Below are 21,084 nucleotides of genomic sequence, written 5' to 3' on the forward strand. Positions count from 1 at the left end.
TTGAGAACCACTAGCTTACAGAAGCACACAGAAGGTTTTTAAAAGAATGACAAACCCAAGTACAAAAAAAATTAATGCCCGATATAAACAATTCATGCTTAAACTGTAAGACAAAAAATGAATATTATGAATTAGCTAAGTGTTCAGTGAAGAGAATCTAATATACCTGGCATTTTATTAAATATATCCATACATGCCAATTATCTTATTTGAACACGTTCTTTCCCCACAGATGGCTTATGTGCAATAAAGTGTTAACTCAGCAGAGATCTGGGGTCCCCAAATCCTATACGTCCCAAAAGTCTTTAGGACTAGCTCATGACCAGCTCCTGGGAAATAACCTTTGAGGTCTTGCAATATCCTGCCTCATAAGAGCATCTTAGTATACCTGGGGCTTTGGTCACACCAGATAGTTTATGCTAACAATGTGATTTATGGTGACACCTGTTTTTGTTTGCCTGGGGCCTTGGGGCAGCTGTATTAGTTTAACCTCTGGGTGGGGGAAAAAGGAAGAGGGCTGGAGACTGAGCAGCTAAGGTCAGCCCTGTGCCTGCTCTAGGCCCACCTGACTGACCTCCAATAAAAGCCCTGGACACTAAGGATCTGGTGAGCTTCTCTGGTTGACAACATTTGCCTGTACTGTCATTCATTGTTGCTGGGAGAATTAAGCAAGATCTGTACAATTCTGGGAGGACAACTGGAACTTTGTGCCTGGTTTCTCCTGGACTCTGCCTGTATACCTTACTCCTTTGCTGATTTAATCTGTATCATTTTGCTGTAATAAACTGTAGCCAAGTAGATCCTTCCTGGATCCTGTGAGTTCCTTTCAGCAAATCATGGAACCCGAGGGTGATCTTGGGGACCCGTGACACAACCTATAATACAATAAAATTCTTATTTAATAAAGATTTCTTCTAATTTCAAGGTTTGTTGTCAGCAACCTCATTTCCAAACAGGCAGAAATAGCATTACACATTCATAGGAATGCCTTCTAATAAGTAGGCTCCTTTCCCGCTAACTAAAAGGATAAAGTAGGTGACTCCTGACCAGGTACAGAAGTTACTTCTGATGAATGACACAAGTATGGCCCCACTCCCACTAGTTCTCTTCTTCAGCGAGGAGCTGGGTAATTTCAGGAAGTCTATGAAATGGAATCATCAATGCTTTCTCCACAGTTGCTACTACTGATCTGTAGCTGAGGAAAAAAGAACATACATTCTCAAGTCATCTATCCTTAGGATAATTCTGTACTTTTTAAAAAAGCATATGTCAGAACCATCCAACCTGGCTCAAGATCTCAGGTATACAAGGACACTCTTATCAGCCAGGAGCTGGTCAAGGCCCAGTCCTTTCTTTGGAGTGTTCAGGGTTGGAGCACCCCAAGTCCACTGAGTTAAGCTTTTGTTAGTTCCATAAAAGATCTGTGGGTTGAAGCAACACCGAAGATTACAGCATTCAAGAGCTTTTGGTTTATCAGATCAAAACATCCCAGCAGTGGTGATCGATGACAATTCTATCACTTCATAATGTTTCCCAATTCCCCAGTCAGCTCAGCCATTCTCTTTCCCTTAGGGAAGTTCTTAACTGGTCCCAGTTACTAAGGAAATTATCAAAGACAATTGTCTAGTACAGAATTACCTGCCACCTGTGTAAGAATGAAATTTTTATCTCACTGCTAAGTCAGAAAAAGTATCATGCTTTTATACTGGTTTCCATTCTAAGTCATAGGCCTGGTGTTAATTAAAAGCCTAAAGTGAATAAATTGCACTATCACAAGCTCACCGAATTCAAGGATTTAGGATTCCCTGTCTTTCACTTAAAGTTTTACCAAGTTACATGCAGAATGGTAAATGGTGATGCTTTGCCTAGGGCTAACCTATGTCCCAATTTTTTTTTTTTCCATGCACAGTCCCCGGAGCTATAACTAGGCATTATTTTACAGTTTATTATTATCCATGATACCTGACATACTATTTTTACACGTTAACAGTAGTAATATAATGTTAATGCCTCTATCCTGAGAGTATCATATAGGTAGGAGTTGAAATAAAGACCACAGAGTCAGACTGTCTGGAATTGAACCTCAGTCTCAATATTTACTAGCTCTGTGATCTTGGTCAAGTTTTTTTTTTGTTTTGTTTTGTTTTTAAATCTTTGGTGCCTCAATTTCCTTTTCTGTAAAGTGGGAAGAATCCTATCTTTCCCAGATGGTTGTCATAGGGATTAAATAAACTCATATGATAAAAACTTTTGTAAGTTATGACTATCACCAGTACCACCACCACCACATTCCAAAGAACTTGGGACATCGGACTTACATTATCTCTTTAATTTTCACCTTACCCCAAGTTGCAGAAAAAAAAGGCAGTAGTATCTTCTTAACTGACAGGCAGTTGTTATATAGCAACAAGAGCACTTTCTTGAGTTCCACACAACACAGCTGCCTCACTGGTTTCATCTGCAAAATGGGGATGGTAATAACCTATCTCATAAGGCTGTGTGGAGATTAAGTACTGTTTTATGGTATCACCGTTCAGGATATATTGATAATACTGCTCTCTGTCAGATACTTGGGATTTCAAAATTACCTGGTTCCAGGTACTCAACCACCTTTGCAAGGATGAGATTTTATACGCCTTAAAGCATGAACCCCAAAAGGAGCTAGAAGAACAAATTAATAAAAAATTGTCCCCTTCTTTCACATTCCCTGGTTAGGATACATTTCTTCAAAATAGTCAATGTGTGGAGGTTGGAGTATGTCAAGGGCAGAGAGTACCTAAGAAAAGGAAAAAAAAAAAAAAAGTCAAATTTAGAGAACTAAAAAGGAAGCAAAATGACATAAATGCAAGTAAATACTATTAACTCTTTAATGACTTAAGACTTAGTTACGATTGTCCACTGAGATTAACTAAATTTGCCAGTCAAGAAACAGTCCTGAATATTAAGATGGGTTTGTAAACTTATCATGTAAAAGATACTTCAATCTCAACTAAAATGAGCTACCAGACCCCTTCACGGAGAGTGTGGTGAAAAGAAATGCCCTATTTTTAACAACCAGTGTTGCTCTAAGAGCATGAGGAGCCATACCTACCATTCATTTCTTTATTCCTCTGTTCAAAAAAATGTTTACTAAGTACATTCTACCTGGCAGGCATAGGGGTAGGCCCTCCAGTTATACTGAGTATCATCCCTGCTCTCATGATAAGTGGAGAGGAAAGCATTAAACAAACAAGCAAGCAAGCAAACAGTTACACAACTATGTAATTATGACATCTATTATTTGAAGAGAAAAAGTCCAGAGGAATGGGGAGAAAAAGTTTCCCTTGAGTTTAACGCTAAGAGTTGAAGGCTGAATAGGAGTTGGTCAGGCAATGAGTAGGTAATATAAAGGCACTGAATTCAGCAAGAAGGAACCAGACAAATTCTAGAAACAGAAATGCCAGTGCTTACGGAACATAGAGGGTGGGAGGAAAATAGACTGGGATAAAACAGAAGAGGAAGGCAGGGGATATATCATATAGAATCGCTTTAAATTTTGTTAAGCATTTTGGATTTTATTCCAAGTACAAAAAAAGAAGACACCAGGGTGGAAAAAAGACTTTAAGGCATCTGAAATTCAAGTCCTTTATAAAAGCAGCATACTACCAATGTCACTTCTGCCTTTGAAACATAACAAATAGGCTTTCTTCCCCTACCAGCTGTCCAGCTATTCTTGTAAGTCCCATCTATGATGTCACACTTAAGAATCTGAACCTATCTAACTAATGAGAAATACCAGGCTCAAAGGATGTAGAAGTTATTTAACAGGAAATAAATTGTCACTGCCTAAAAGGTTTGTACAGATGCATGCCACAGTAGATGTCCACAAAATAAAATTCATGGTTACCAATACAAAAAAAAACAAAAACCAAAAAACGGGAAATAAATTGCGTGGTACAAATTTTTTAAGAAAAACAATTTTTTTATTATGGAGAATTTCAAATATTTAAAACTGCACAGAATAGTATCAAGAATGCTCATGGAATCAATACCCGGCCTTAGTTTCTACATATGGCCATTCTTGTTTCATCTGTCTTTATCTTCTACTCTCCCTACGTAATTCTGATGCAAATACCAGACCTATTTCAGCCATATTATCAGTACCACTAAAAGACAAAAACTTTTTATTTTATTTTTTTAGATTAAAAAAACAATTTTTTTTAATTCTTATTTTTGAGAGAGAGAGAGTGCGTGCGAGCACGAGTGGGGGAGGGGCAGATAAGGAGACACACAATCTGAAACAGGCTCCAGGTTCCAAGCCGTCAGTACAGAGCCTGATGTGGGGCTCAAACTCAAGAACCATGAGATCATGCTCTGAGCTGAAGTCTGATGCTTAACTGACTGAGCCACCCAGGCACCCCTATTTTTTTAGATTTCTAAAAAATGTTTATTTTGAGAGAGAGATAAAGTGCACGTGAGAGTTGGGGGAGTGCAGAGAGACCAATGTGGGGCTCAAACTCACAAACTGGGAGATCGTGACCTGAGCTGAAGTTGGGCGCTTAACCAACTGAGCCACCCAGGTGGCCCAAAGACAAAAACTTTTCAAAAATACAACTATCAGATCTAAAAATGTTATGCTTTTTAATACCAGCAAACATCCAGTCCTCAAATTTCTAATTTTCTTTTCTTTCTTAAAGTTTTCTAGTCTAAATCAGGAGCTAAATAAGATTTACATATGATGGTTGATTTGTGTTTTAAGTTTTAACCTACAGATTTCTCCTCTTTTTCTTTTCCCCTTGCAATTTATATGTGGAAGAAACTCTGCTCATTGGTTTTTTTTCTCAGCCAAGCATTTGTCACTTTAAAATTCTAAATGTAAACTAAAACCTCCTGTAATGAAAAAGTCTTTACTCACACTTTAAAGCCAGTTACACTTAAAAGTTTGAAAATAGTTAATATGTTTTATAAAGAATCTTGATCTTTCCTTTCTGAATTAAAATGTTTATACTTAGAATCTTGGTACAGATGAAAGATAACAGATTTTCCAGTTTCTTCAAAACATAATTTTTATCATATGAAAGATAAATTATTTCATTCCTATAAGTTTAAAACCCTATAATTAGCTAGTGTCACAAATTCACGCAAATTCATTTCTCATTATGTGATAGAACAATTTTTAACATGAATATTTGATGATGCTTGAAGACGACAGTTAGAAATTAGTGTTTTACTTGACATCTTTCGGACTCTCAGCTCTGTATCTGAACAAATACATTCTGTCTTGGGGGAAAGCAGAATGCAATGAGTGACAGCGTCCATTAGACAAAGCTATTTTACACTTCAAATCTATCTGCTATAATTAGAGGTTATCTAGAGAAAGTGACAACCATACATTTTAAAGCCTGATGGAGAAGAATGAGGCTTTCTTATTCCAGATTTGATGAGGCTTTTTGTAGAAAAGCCATATAAAACAGGGTTAGACATTTGCACTAAAGCATTTAGCTGGGATTGTTAGCTTCAAAGATACAATATTTTAAACTCTGCTTGGAATTTTTTAAACTCCTGTTTTTTATATTACCGTTATTTTATCTCAAAATGCTTATCAGAAAACGGCATCCACTGTTATTTCCAGGGGTCAAAAACAATGCTTAAATAAGCAGAAATGATCCAGGAATCTCAGAAGTGATGTAAATAAGTGAGAAGGAATAGTAGCAGTTTCAAACTCCAGACTTCATGCCTGATTCCCTATATAAATAGCCCGAGTCCCTCTATAACCCCACTATTATTTGTGGGAATAAAGTGTGTGGGATTAGCCTTATGATGTTAAATAGGAGGACGCTTGTAAAGACTTTGACTTGTAAAGAGTCAAAGTATCCCAAAATACCACCAACTCTTCAAAGGATCTCAAATACAAAAAAAAAAAAAAAAAAAAAGGTAAGCAGACTTGTCTAATTAAAAATGAACTAAAATACATCCTTAAATAATGGGCATTACCAAACAGTGTCTCAGCACATTTCTCAGATCTTTTAAGAACTTGACAAAAGCCCATTATAGTGGCTGTTTTTTAGAATTTTAACCTGTGATGTTAAGATTTACTATACATTGGTTACATGAGGTGTACATGGCTTCTTTTTCTTAGTCCTTTATCAATAAAACTGCTATGAATAATCCTCATCTATTTAAGATCATAAAAACTAGATATTTAACTCTTCATTAAATCCCATGTTTAAGCAAAGGAATTTTCCCTTCCCCATTCTCACCCCCCAGCAGATTTTAAGTTCTTTAAGGTGGTGACTATGTAATTACTATTATTTTTAATAGACTTATTCATATAAAGTATGAAAATCCTAAGTGTATAATTTGATTAATTTTACACAAAGTATGTAATATGATGAATTTTTACTCCACGGTTAAAATCTGATCAAGAAGTTAAGCATTTCAACATCTCAGAAGGTCCTCTTGTTCCTTTCTAGTCAAAACCCACCCCTGCTCAGAGGTCACCACCATTTTCGTTTCTATCACCACAGACTCGTTTTGCCTATCCTTGAACTTTTATACAAATTAAATCATAAAGAATGACTCAAATCTCAGTTCTCCTTTCCAAAGTGCCCTGAAGACGGCAAAGGCAAGCTCTACGTCTGTCAAATGTAGATGGCAGAGCTTGGTGATCACTAATTTTCCACCATCATGTTTCCACTTTTGTTTATGACTTTTGTCATTTACTGTTATGTCTATGAAATTCATCCCTGTTGATGTGTGGATCAATGGTTCACCCTTTTTATTGATGTGTAGTACACCATTGTGTGAGTGGAATATAACACAATGTACTTATCCAGAGTACTGCCAGCAGACATTTGGGTTGTTTCCAATTTCTAGGTATTATGAATAAAGCAGCCATGAATACTCTCGTCCATGTCTTTTGGTGGACATGTGGTTTGTCCTGAGTATACCAAGGAGTATAACTGCTGGATCACTGGGTAGATGTGTGTTTAGCTTTAGTAGAAACTGCCAGTTTTCCCAAGTGGTTTTACAAATTTATACTCTTACCAGCAATGTTAAGAACTTCAGCTGATTTACATTCTTGTCAACACTAGGTATTTTCAGTCTTTTTGATTTTAGCCAATCTGGTGGGTATATTAATATCTCATCATGGTTTAATTTACCTTTCTCTGATGACTAACGACTTTGAACACTTTGTCATATGCTTATTAGCCATTGCTTATCCTCTTTTGTGAAATTCTTAAGTCTTTTACTAATGGGCAAAAACTCTTGATCTGTAGAAGCTCTTTTTAAGAGATGTGATGTTTATGGGGCGCCTGGGTGGCTCAGTTGGTTAAGCATCTGACTTCGGCTCAGGTCATGATCTCGCGATTTTTGAGTTCAAGCCCCACGTCGGGCTCTGTGTTGACAGCTCAGAGCCTGGAGCCTACTTCCGATTCTGTGTCTCCCCTTCTCTCTACCCCTCCCCTGCTCATGCTCTGTTTCTCAATAATAAATAAACATTAAAAAAAAATTTATAAGATATGTGATGTTTAGATACAGAATTTGCAGTCCAAAAAATGTCAAGTAAAATATTTATTTCTAATGGTCTTCTCAAATGCTAAATATTTATAGTTGTCTATTACATAATATATTCTGAAAACAAGTTTTTTGTTGAATATATGTCTGAGGTCTGTCTTTTCATTCTCTTCAACTTTTGATGAGCATTAATTTTTAAGGTCAATGGTGTCCAGTTTAGCCATTTTTTTTTTTTTTAAATGGTTAATGCTTTACTTGCCTCATTAAGAAATCTTTATCTCAAAGTCTTGAGAAGATATTTTCCTGTTTTATTACAGAAACTTTATTATTTTACCTTTCACATTTAAGTCTACAATTTACTTTTAATTAATTTACATATTTGTTGTGGAACAGACTTTGTTCAACTTCTTCAAGACGATCTTGAGTATTTTAGGCCTTTTCAATCTCTATAAACTTTAGAATATTTGTCAATTTCCTCACACTCATACATACAAACCCTGCTGGGTTTTTGACGGGGATTACATTGAATATATAGTCAGTGTCGGGAGAACATGCAGATTAACCAAACTGAGTTTTCTAATTCATGGACACAAGAGAATGTGTTATTTTAAATACATTAAGAATCTGCCCAGAACCACAAATTTTAGGCAGACAGCAAACAAAATTTTCCAAATCCACTGCAAAGTAATCCAGTCTACAGCATGCTTTGGCTTTTCACTCCTCAGTAACAGAAATACTAGCATTAATAATGTCTACAGCTAAACAGCATGTCTACATTTAGAGAAGGGTCCTACTGGTCCCACACTGGTATGATTCTTTACCCTACTTATGAACCCGAGGCCCTGAGTTAGGTCAGATTATACAAAGAAAAACAAATCAGTCTTCTTTGCCTCCACTACCTCCTCTTTGTCTTTTCTATCCCTCAAGAATACTCCAGAACTAAAAGACTGGGAAAAAGTAACTCCAAGAGAGAGATCACTGAGGTTATCATTCCAGACTCAGAGATTTCTTTTTTTGCTGTCACTTTCACTTACTTACTCATTCTTCAAAGAGACTGCCAGCCTACTGCATACTTAGTGGTATTGCCTAAGGACAAGAAAAAGCCCCAGATTTGTATTGCTGGGGATCTTCCCAGGAATCAATGGACCCTAAGGGGGCTCTGAATGGGCTTTAGAGGACTAGTGAAAGCCTCAAATTACATAAATATTCTGTGTATGTGCATTGTTCCAAAAGAGGATTCACAGTTTTCATCAGATTCTCAAAGGAGTACAAAATTGAAAAACTCAATCATGCCCTTTCCATGATAGTAATACGACAATTATGTCATTCATGTACATGCGCACCAGTGCATAGGTGGGTGAAATAGAGAATATTTTTGCCAGATTTTATAACAGTTCAGATTCTGCCTAGACTCTAGTGATAAGCCTAAACAACAATCTTTAGAAAGTTAAACCCATTAATGTTTCCCTAAGTTGCTACATCAAGGTGAATCTATCTTTAAGACAATGAACCACCTGTACTTTAAGAAAAAAAGTGTGTGTGTGTGTGTGTGTGTGTATCTCAATCAGATCACCTAAAATCAATGAATTTCATATGTGACTTTTTTTTTTTTTTTAAAGTAAGCTCTATGCCCAACGTGGGGCTTGAACTCACAACCCCGAGATCAAGAGTTAGTTGCATGCTCTTCTGACTGAGCCAGCCAGGCATCCCTGATATAGTGACTTTGAAGGTTCTGTTCAAAAGAAAATCCAAAGCCTCCAGGGCTTTGTAGCTAGTCCCTGACACATTAAAAGACACACAAATTAAAATCCAACCTTCCTACAGTGGCCAGGTTAATCTTTCTAAATGCCATTTTCATCATGGCATTCCTTTCCTCTTCTTTCAATCAAATCTTAATCTCAAAAGGCTCATCTTAAAGTTTACCTCCACCACGTTTAAAGCATATTTGAGCTTCTAAGCTCACAACAATTTCTCTTTTTCTTAATATTATGGTAGCATAATGCTGTGTGGCAGCATTCACATGAGCTTTAAAAACTGCAGCTCCTTGGGCCTCAACCCCAGAGATTCTAATTTAGTGGGTCTGGGATGAGACCCATGAATCTGCTTTTTAAGGATCACCTTGGTGATTATAATATACTTCTAGGTCTGGTTGCCTAGCTTTTTGCCACTCACAGAACACAGACTGTCTTGCATTAATGCTTAACCACGCAGGCAGTCCTCCCAAAGCACTGTAATCATAGTATTTATCACATTACTAAACTCCTTAAGGGTAGAAAGCCCTAGAAGCTAAAGTAGTTTAGGAATATAGGATATGCAGAATAAATGTTTGTTGAATTAATGAACATGGGCTCTGAAGCAAGACAAACTTCGACTCCAATCTTGTGTCACCCTGACCTTGAGCAAGTTATTTAACTCGAAACTTTGGTTTCCTCCTCTGCAAAGTAGGGATAACAAGCACTCTCTGACAAGATTGTTAAGGATTAAATGAATTAATGTATGGAAAGCATCTAGCATACATCCTGACACATAGCAACAAGTGTTAAATACCTGATCCCTCAAAAAAGGGTATTTTAAACTTTTTCTGTATCCTCCATGTGACCTAGTACTGCCTCTATATGGGACACAATTAATAAACATTTGTTGCCTTAACTACATCAAACACCAGTTGCCTCAGACTGGCATTCCACACATACCAGGTGTGCGGCCCTGAGATGCTTTTGGAGATAGATCTTGGAACGTAGCATAAATTCATGTAGAAAATAGTGGTGCCATGCCATCTTCAGCTCCAATTGTCTGTCTCACTTTTGAATATTCCTACAGAAGTCACGAGCACTCTCTTATCATAGAGCTCAGGAGCTCCAATTGGTTGCTATGTTTTAATAGGTATGATTTTCAAGAATTCAGTTTGTTTTGGGGCGCCTGGCTGGCTCAGTCAGTTAAACGACTGACTGTGAATTTCAGCTCAGGTCATAATCTCACAGTTGTGAGAGTGAGCCTCATGTTGGGCTCTGCTGACAGGGTGGAGCCTGCTTGGGATTCTCTCTCTCTCTCTCTCTGTCTCTCTCTCTCTGCCTCTCCCCTGTGCTCACACTCTCTCAAAATAAACATTTTAAAAAATGAAAAAAGTCAGCACACACACAAGAAGTTTTTTAAAATTTAGTTTCTTTTCTTACACGACTCCCTAACACTACCTTTGACTCTATAGCAATGAGTCATGCATGAGCAAAGATACCAATATATATAGATAGGAAACTATGCACCATCCTTCCTTTGTAAAAGAAGCTAAGATAGGTCTGAGTGTAATAACCCATTGAAATCCTTAGTAAGCAAATTCCTAATGCCTCCTTCAAAAAATTTCTTCACCACGGATACCTTTACTTGAGTTTCTAGCAATGTAAATAAGGGTTTGTACTCTTTGATGTTGGGGTGGGACTCAAAGTCGAGAAATAAATAAGCAAGCACTAGACATAATTCTAAATTACTTACAAAATTTGAGGAACAAGTCATAAAAGTGGTATTTTGAAAGTCACTGAAACAAACACATTTTTAGGCAGTTCCAACTGACTGAAAGACAGCAATAACTTTTTTAAAAAGTTTAAGGAAAACGGATTTCAAGAGAAGTCATCAACAAAATGAAATATGCCCAAGCAAGGAGTTTCAAATAAATATATTTGTTTGATATTCCTAGTTTTACCAAACACCTCAAACTTTTTAACATTTTCCTCTTAAAATGAGACCTACACTTTGGCCAAAGTTCTAAAGGTTCCTGTGCAAACGAGCAGTCAGACTCACAAGAAATTATTGTATTTCTGATAAAGTTTTTCTGTTAGCAATTAAAATAACGTAAGCTGAAAACCAAATGCAGAATGTAAGGCAGTTTTTTTCACGTGAAATTGAAAACTTAAAAGTCCAATGCTAATATCCCCAGGTAAATTTTACATGTATCAAATGTTTAATTCAGGATTAGTTGAGGAGAAGCGATCTCTCAAACCACAATGATTCTATTCACTCATGAGTCGTGACAATTTTAAATATAGCCATAAATAAGCTAACCTATGTTACTTTAACAGCTATATGGTTTTTTAAGAGAAGAAACTTTTCCTACATCTTTAAGTTAATCTGATTAAAAATATTAAAGGTTAAAAATAAAGCATTTAAAGGGCTGCCTGGGTGGCTTAGTCGGCTAAGCATCTGGCTTTGGCTCAGGTCATGATCTCGTGGTTTCTGAGTTCAAGCCCCGTGTCGGGCTCTGTGCTAACAGCCCAGAGCGCTTCAGACTCTGTGTCTCCCTCTCTCTCTGCCCCTCACCTGCTTGAGCTCTCTCACAAATAAATAAATATTAAAAACAAATAAATAAAGCATTTAAAATCAGGGGCCAATTATTTCCACTTACATCACTCAGACTACATATTACACTCTCTTTTATGTTAAATATTAGTACAGTTCCTCAGCTAAATAGTAACATTTGCTTTACATTAATTAATATTTATCTGTAGGTCAATACATCTTAGAATTCACTTAAACTTGGTCATTGTTTACAAATAGGGTCTAAGTTTTCTCAGGTTTCCAAACTCCTTAATAACTTGCACGTTCCCTTTTAACTCTCTTTTGCTCTCTATTAACACAATTAAGCATGCGTAGGAAATTTTATTCCAAAGAGGAATTTCACTTACATTATCATGTTTAAAAAAACACAACATCTTCAATTCCCGGAAGACCCTTTTGCAAGAGACCAGATTCTGGAAGACGTTGGGCATCTTTTTGAGTGCTACTCTCTTTCCATCTCTTGGATCTGTTACTGACCTAAAGAAGCAATATTTGGGGAGAGGAAGAGAAGAGAAATCAATTCCAAACTTTGTTCTTCAATGTTTCAGAGCATGACAATTATCTTGATCTTAAACTACTCAATCCACTTAACAATGTTTAAGATATCAGTGAGAAAGAAGATTTTTAAAAAGTACACACCTATAATCAAAGAGAATGTTTAGCCCACCCAATTCTTCTGCCATGTTTGTTTTTTTTTAATCCTTCTCTAAATTTATAAACACTTTTTCTGAGAGTCACTTAGCAATACATCTCCGGTAGGAGGGCTAATTAGTGGTAAAGCCATTTTAAAAATGGGGGCGGGTACAGATTAACAAAACCAAAGTCAAATTAGTTTTATGCTTTATTTTCAGAACCAAATTCAAGATGGAAGAGATGTTAATTCACATGTTAATCACGTTTAGTTCAACATAAAGAACACAATCTAATTATTTTGGCTTCTTATATAAATGGACATCTTTTAGTAATACGGATTTCAGTAGCTGGACAATAGCTGAACAGTGTCCTCTCTTCAGAAGTCTGAGTGCCAGCTTAGGCTGTAGCTTCTAGGTTACGTAGCTTCCCTTTTGCCCCTTAAAAGGCTCTTAGTATGGTAGCTGCCTCCTGTAGCTTCTTTTAATCGCTCAGTGTCTCCCTTTTTTACCCTTTAGTCTTCTAACACCTATAAAATCAATTCCCTAAATTACATTTCCCTATGTTTGACAGACTAGTATGGTTTCCATTTTTCTGACTGAACCCAAATGATACACATTAAATCAAATTAGTTAAAGGAAACAAAGCACTGAATTTGTTAAAATATGTCCAATTGGCCATTTTGCAAGTGATTTTCTGTGAATTACCTTTTTTTTTTAATAGTTCAGTAAAGGATTCTAAACTCTTTTTTTAATTTATTTTTGAGAAAGAGAGAGAGAAAGAGCAAGTGTGGGAGGGGCAGAAAGAGAGGGAAAGAGAGAGAGAGAATCCCAAATAGGCTCCACACTCAGCACAGAGCCTGACTTGGGGCTTGAACTCAGGAACCTGCGAGATCATGACCTGAGCCAAAATCAAGAGTCAGATGTTTAACCGACTGAGCCACCTAGGCGCCCCCATGAATTATCTTAAAGCTTTTTTTCCTACCACCCATCACCTACGACTGGCTATCCCTGTAGAATTTATTCCTGTCAAATTTATTTTGCTGATTCCTCCCTGTCATTCTTGGCGACCATTATCTTTCAGTTCCTGTTTCAGCCATCAATGCTTTGGCTGTTTCTCCCAGACTTGTTTCATTTAAAAGTCTGATCTATAGGTTATCAATGCCTTTATCCAAGTTATTTAATTAAAGTTCAGAACAGGACAGAACAGATCTGCAACAGATACAATACTAGAAACCACCTATGAGACCAGTATCCAATTATTATTCAAAATTAATTACTTATTTAATTAACCATAATCACTCAGTTTATTTCTTCCTATTGTCCACAAGAAATCAGATACTCATCAAACTGCCTTCCTGAAAATGAAGCATTCCTATTATCTACCAACCTGTCTAAAAACTATACAAACTTCTTTATGAATACCATGACTTTATAAATTAATCTTAGTGATCACTACTTCTCTTCCTACGTGCTCATGGAAACTCTTAAATCGCGCATTCTAGTATTGTTAAACAGCATGAGGACTCTACTTTCTCCCAATGACTGAACATTTGGTAAAATAATGAAGAGTTATAATTTTTAAGTCTTCACTAGCTTCAACTGTAATTCAACTAAGAGACGTAACATTCTTGACTATTGCTTAAAAAATACCAACCCAATGCTTGCTTTGGCAGCACATAGACTAAAATTGGAATGTAAGAGATTAGCATGGCCCCTGTGCAAGGATGACATGAAAATTAGGCATATGTCCCATTTTGAAAAAAACAAAAACAAAAAAACAAAAAAACCCACAAAAACCCAGTCCATAACACTCCTAAAAATCCACATAAACCTGGTAAGTAAAATAGGAAGGAAACTGAATATAATATTATATATATTCAGACTGTTAAAAATAATTTTTTTCCTTTTAACACACCACTTCTTCTATTTTTAAGTTCTTTGTTTTTTCAACGTTTATTTATTTTGAGAGAGAGAGCACGCGCGCGAGAGCGAGCGTGCAAGCAGAAGGGGGGCAGAGAGAAGAGAATCCCAAGCAGGCTCCATGCTGCCAGCGCAGAGCCCAACGCAGGCCTCGATCTTGCGAACCATACGATCATGACCTGAGCCGAAATCAAGAGTCAGAAGCGTAGGCGCCCCCTACACCACTTCTATAACTAGATACTAGAAGATAAAAATGTCAATGATATATAGCAAGGAAGGAAAATTTTGGACCACACATTGCACTTAGTTGTCAATGTCTTTTGAGACTTCTTTTATGTAGAATAGTTACTTAGCATTCCTTTGTCTTTCATGACACTGCCGTTTTTGAAGAGGACAGGCCCGTTTTTTTTGCAGACTGCTCCTCAATTTGGGTTTGTGTAGTGTTTTCTCATGATGAGATTCAGGTTATGTATTTTTAACAGGAATAACTCAGAAGTGATGTCTTCTCAGTGCATCACACTAGGAGGCACATGATGTCAATTTCCCCCATTTCTGGTGATCTTTGATCACTGGGATGAGGTGTCTGTCAGGTTGCTACACTGCAAAATGACTATGTTTTCCCTTTCTAGTTGTGTCACTGTTCTACTCCTCATCAAACTTTGACCCGTTTTGTATCCATTGGCAACTTTTGTCTGAACCAACTAATACTACAGTGGTTGCCAAATGGTACCTTAATAATTGTAGCGTCTTTCTAAATAGCTAGCCTACACAACAATTATTAGTTTTAAAGAATGAGGGAACTCATTTAATGCATTGCCCTTTCCAGAGAGGCCTCAGACAGCAATACTTCTTTCCAACGCTGGCCTTCTTACTGGTCCTGACTCTACTGCGGTAAGGAAAGTTGCTCTAAGATAAACCCACTCTTGGCTCAAGGTTAGTACTGTGCCTTGCAATGTTTTAAGGCAAAATTCACAAAGCAGCGTTTTATTTTATTATTCATGCAAAAGCCAGTCATGCTTGTGGCTGGTAACAATATAACTCTAATGAATGTGAATGGCTGTGCAGTAATTTCACGCCATGTTGAGTTTGTTCTCTCTTAACTTGAGGTAGCAGATGCTTTAGTTCAGCACAAACAGTACCACAGAACACAGATAAGTGTGGAAGCCTGTTACACAGGAATTCTTTTATTTTCTTTGTTACTGAAAGGCTTGCTGTGCTTAGTTTCTCTGCTGCTGCAATACCCTGGTTATTCCAACTGTACTTGTTAATGAAGCTGTAGAGATAATGAACTAACATTTAGGGCAACTTTCCTCAGTTCAGAAAAAAAGGAGGCATCCTTTGATCTACAATTCACTTACTGGTCAGTTATTTTCTCTACTGAATACTGGATGCCCTAAATAAAACAGTGCATCTGTCATTTCACCTGATTATCTTCATGAGCGGTCACGTTACACTAAAACAGGTATTTCTTTCCTATGTTTTAAATCAACATGTGATTCTGCAAACAGTGTATTAAAGATACAGTTTTAAGGGTTGTGAAAAATTAATTCTTTCTTATATCTGTCCAGAGTATATATATCAGTCCTTCTCCTACGTTTGGAATACAAGTTCAACTTTTTTAAACAGCCAGAGAATCCACAAGCCATTCTTCAGAGAAATATAGTTAGCCAAAAGAGTACAAAACCAAAATAGGAAGCTTTTTGGATCTGGTGTGGTTGTTTTGTTCTAGAGCTCTCTTAATCCCAGGAAACTCTGGCCACTGCCTCAAATATGCTTAAATTATAGAAAAGTAGAAGGGCTGGAATGAAACAAGAGTGAAACTTATTGGGGACACATTTTGAGACACTAGAACCTTACATTACAACATCTTTAAATCACTATCGCTACACTAAGCAAGAATCTTCAAGAAATTATATGCTCCTCATTTATTTTATGTGAAGAATTTTTCCCCCACATGGGTTAGCAGTTTTAAAGTTCACGTTTCTGATACAGGTTTGTTTTTTTTTTTTCTCTGATACAGGTTTTTAACTATTCAAAGCAAATAAATAATTTATAATGAAAATGTTTCACTAAGATTGAGAAAATCAGGCTCTTCTTAGTCACATAAACTTGTAATCAGCAATCTTCTATTTTTGCTATGCACACTACAATTACTACGTCAACTGTACCAATAAAGAACATATCTCAATAACAGAACCTAACTAGACTCTAAATATTTAGATTATTGCCTTTGCATTCACTTTGAAATTCATTTCCTTAAAAGTTATTTTTACTCGCATTTAGATTAAGTCTGCTTGAGAAAACAATAGCAAACTATGAGGTAAAATTTCTGACAACAAATACCTCTAAATAATGTATCTTATTTGTACCTTAGTCCTTATATGTTCAACGACACTGTGAGTTGGGGAATAAGGAATTTATTTTTACATCTCTTTGGTCTTTCTAACCAAAATTTTAACAGGCTACAGTTTGTGTGTACTTTGACATAATTTACAGAATTGCACACTATTTAGAAGAATAAACTTTCTAGGCTTCCCTGTCTCCACCTAAAAACACATGAAGAAAGATTCTCATATTTAGGTAGTTTGTTCCATTGGCTGGAGTTTTCTGATGTTTGGTTATTGGTTTTTCTTTTATGTTTATTCAAATTTGGTATTTGCTGAGTTAGCGCTCTAGAAGAAATCCTTTTCCTTTTTTTCAAGATCCTCCTAAAGTGATCCCAAATTTGTGAATCTGATATTACAAGGTAAAAAGGCCTTATACAATAGCTAAACCAAAGCAGTGAAATGGTTCGTTCTTTTTCTCATACCCTAACATACCACTATTAATCAGAAGAAGCAAAATACCTACATTTAACTGAAAGTGTTAAATATGAACTGAAACGTCCCCTAACTCTGTGTTTAAACAAGTATATAGCAATGGCCCCAGCAGGTGAGATATCCCTGGACCATTCTGACCGATAGTGAGATCCCCAGGGGTGCTGATAAGGGAGGAGAAATAAGGAACAGGTACATCATTCAATATTAGGCTGTCATTTATTTTCAAATACTTGTTACCAGTGAAAAAGATCTAACTTTTAGGACCCTAATTCCCCACCAATAATCATTGGTTAAGTTAAAATATAGGTGGAAAATCCTTTTATACTAATTATTATTGACTTGAGAACATTTTATTGTTCTTCAGACCATGAATTAATTATAATTAGCTCCATCCTTACTGCAGATGCTGGCAAAGACACAGAGACCTCTCAGTTGCTGTCAAATATCTTTGTGAGGAGTACGACTTGCCTGCAAGAAAGTTGCCACACTGTCTTTTCAATAGGGATTTTCTCATGTTAGAGGGTGAACATGACACAGCCTAGCCTGCCAAGTCTAAGAAGTTTTCATGGCCCACTAGCCACAGTCCTCTCCTAGAAACAGACCCATGAATATTGTATGGGAAAGAGAACCACCTGCAATGAAAAAAAGGTTTCTGTTCAAAGCCACCACAAAGGGAAAAAATCCACAACTGCATCTTCTTCTTACATTTTAATAGTTTATGACAAAAAGAAGTTATAAAAGATAACCCAAACTCAACCTAGGTCACACAAAAATGTGCTTGCTTTTAATCCCACTGATGACTTCTTAAGAGATATGTGTTCAGTAATAGGAATACTGAGGAATATAAAGAATTTTTTAATAAAGAATTTTTTTTAATTAAAGAATGGCAATTTTGTTGCTCATTAGGTTTATAAATGTAGAAGACACCAAATGAAAGAAAAGAATGGTTTCATTCACACAGTCGGTTTTTCACAGTATGGTTTTGTTGATGTCAAAAAATTATAATGAATTTAGAAACACAAAGTTCACGTCATTGGAAGAAATGTCATTTTTAATTATTTTTAATATTTTAGTGGCTAAGCTAATATTTTAATAATTTCTTAACATAAAATGTAAGTCCCAATATGTTGTTAGTTAAAAGCAAACTGAACATACCAACCAATATACCAATAAAATGTAATTTTTGAAATAAAAAGGAACATAAGGTTTGGGATTATGGTTATAAATAGAATGTTCCTATTTTTCTAGGAATGTATACTTAAGTATATATAGGTGAAATGACATGAGATTTAAGATTTGTTTTAAAATATTTCATTAAAAAGCACTGTTGAAATAAATGAAGCAAATGTTGATAATTATTGAATCTAGTGGTTGGTAAAATGGGGTTAAAACATTCAAAAATAAAGAAAATATATGTTTGAAAAAATTTCTAAGTAAAAGCACTGAAATTTTAAAAAATGTTTAAATACTCTTTACAATGTAAAAAATATCCATTACCTTTGATTAAAGCTAACAAAAGCTAAGTAAGCAAGACTTCTACATAAAAAGACTAAAAAAACATTGAAATTAAAGACATAAATAATGGAGAGACATACCATATTCATGGACTAGAAACCTCAATATTATAAAAATTTCAATTCTCCCCAACCTGATTTATAGATGCACTGAAATTCCAATCAAAGCCCCAAAAGGTTTTCTTTTGTGGAACTAGACAAATTAGTTCTAAAGTCTTTATGGAAATGTACATATGCCACAGACTGCTAAGACAGTCCTGAAGAATAAGGTGGGAAAAATTGCTCTACCACATATGAAAAGTTATCATAAAGCTACAACAGCATAGATAGTGTAATTTTGGCGCAATGGACCCATAAACAGATTCTTCAGCTTCAAACCCATCTGTCTAAACACAAATATGTAATACCAGGGCTATGACTGCAAACCACATTTTGGTTTTGCCAACTAGCTCCATGTTAGGCTCTGCCAAAAGGGGGCTTTGTAGGAGACTACAAGGCTGGAGGAAGAAAAGGGGACTTACCCCTTCCTGTGGGCTTCCTGTCTGTCTCTTGTTTCTGTGTCAACCTAGCAACACTTCTTCACTCCCAGCAGTGGCAGTGTCTTTCTATAACTTTGTGGCTGAACCCAGTTTATAGTTTCCTCACTTGCAGAACCAGCCTCACTGCCTCTTCTACCCCCAGATACCAGCACTAGTGAGTTAGTATCCTCTGCTTTAGATATCTGAATTTCTGCTGCATGGGGTTCCAAGTCCTAATAATTCTGACCTCTTCCATGATACTCCTCTAGCCATAGCTAGAGGTGGCTGTTACTTCCATGATACCTTAGTGTTCTCTTATCTTTTTAATTACCTACAACTTTACAAACAACTTTATGGCTAATTAGCATCTCTCCCCACTTTAAACTGTTTAAACAACTGGTGTGGTTTCTTTCTCCTGACTGGACCCTGACAGATACAACATTCTTTTCAATGTATGCTACTAGAATAAGGAGATATAACGTGGAAAAACAGAATGAATCTTCATCTCTACTTCACTCCATACACAAAAGTAAATTCCAGGTGGAATGCAGATACAAATGTGAAAAGCAATATCATACAGCTTTTAGAAGATAACATATAGAAGATCTTCAAGATACTGGGGAAGGGAAAGATTTCTTCAATAGGACACAAAAAGCACAAATCATAATGCAGAAGAAAAATTCATTTTTTTTGACTACTTTAAAATCAAGAACTTTTCATTATCTGTACATTAAGAGTAAAAATGCAAGTCATACAGAAGACGCTTGAACACATATATAAGGAACAAAGCATTTATCCAGATACATGCAGAACTCCTACAAATCAATTTTTAAAAAGGGCTTGAAAGGGCATTTTACAAAATAGAATAATCCAAATAGGCAATAAACATATGAAAAGGATATTAGCCTTATTAGTCATTTTGGAAATGAAAATTAAAACCACAGCAAGCAAGTACTATAAAACTACCAAAATGGCCAGTAATAAAAAGATGATACCAAATCTTTGGTGATATGTGGTGCAATGGCAATTCTTACAGAGTGCTAGTAGGAATTTAAATTGGTACAATCGCTATGGGAAACAGATGGGCTTTATATACTAAAATGAAGACATGAATACACTGTGACCCAGCAATCTGACTCCAAGGTGTATACCCCAGAGGAATGTGCACACCTATCACTAAACATACAAGTGTGTTCATGGCAACATTTTTAGTACCCTTAAAACTGGAAACAATCCATATATCCATTAACAGTAGGATAGAGTAACAAACTGTTGTGTATTCATAAGAAAACTCTACAGTAACTAAAATGAATTACTGCTACATACAACAACACAGACAAACTTTATACACATAATTTGGAACAAAAAAAAAACCAGTCAGAAATAATAATGTAAGATTTCATTTCCATAATATTAAAAATAAAAGCAAATTTGAACTCGAATGTTTAGGGATGTATACTTAGGAGACAGAAACTATTAAAAAAGGAAGCCGTTACCATAAAAACCAGGACAGTGGTTATCTTGGGGGAGGAGACAATAATGGGGAGGGTGCAGAGGAGACTTCTGGGTGTTAGCAATGTCCTATATTTCTCACATGACTCATGGCTATAGAGGTGTATACTTTGTGATAAATAAAAAAGTTGTATATTTTGTACACACTTCTGTATTTGTGTCATTATGTAACCGAAAAAGTAAAGACAAGCTTCTCAGTTAAAAATTTAACAGGAAAAGGTACTTTAGGTTGAAATTTGTACAATGAGTAATTTTTAAAGGGGACAATTCTGGGGCGCCTGGGTGGTTCAGTTGGTTAAGTGTCCAATTCTTGACTTCGGCTCTGGTCATGATCTCATGGTTCGTG

At 36.1% G+C, this 21,084-nt stretch overlaps 1 protein-coding gene and 1 pseudogene across 6 annotated transcripts in view; one reads left to right on the forward strand and one right to left on the reverse strand.

Annotated features, from left to right (window-relative positions):
- Positions 1 to 21,084, reverse strand: part of NLK (nemo like kinase) — a 177,039-nt gene that overhangs the window by 69,774 nt on the left and 86,181 nt on the right. For all 6 annotated transcript variants that reach the window (XR_007146812.1, XR_007146810.1, XR_007146809.1 and 3 more), the window contains exons 2-3: positions 12,171 to 12,300; positions 2,721 to 2,776 (exon numbers count right to left, since the gene is read on the reverse strand). Coding sequence is in view for 1 of the 6 variants with exons in the window: in XM_047832568.1 (XP_047688524.1) it covers positions 2,721 to 2,776; positions 12,171 to 12,300 (186 nt within the window). In the remaining 5 variants the exon portion in view is untranslated. The remainder of the gene's footprint in view (positions 1 to 2,720; positions 2,777 to 12,170; positions 12,301 to 21,084) is intronic.
- Positions 14,117 to 14,214, forward strand: LOC125152312 (uncharacterized; annotated as a pseudogene).

The sequence above is a fragment of the Prionailurus viverrinus genome, chromosome E1 (assembly GCF_022837055.1).
Source record: "Prionailurus viverrinus isolate Anna chromosome E1, UM_Priviv_1.0, whole genome shotgun sequence".
NCBI lineage: Eukaryota > Metazoa > Chordata > Mammalia > Carnivora > Felidae > Prionailurus > Prionailurus viverrinus.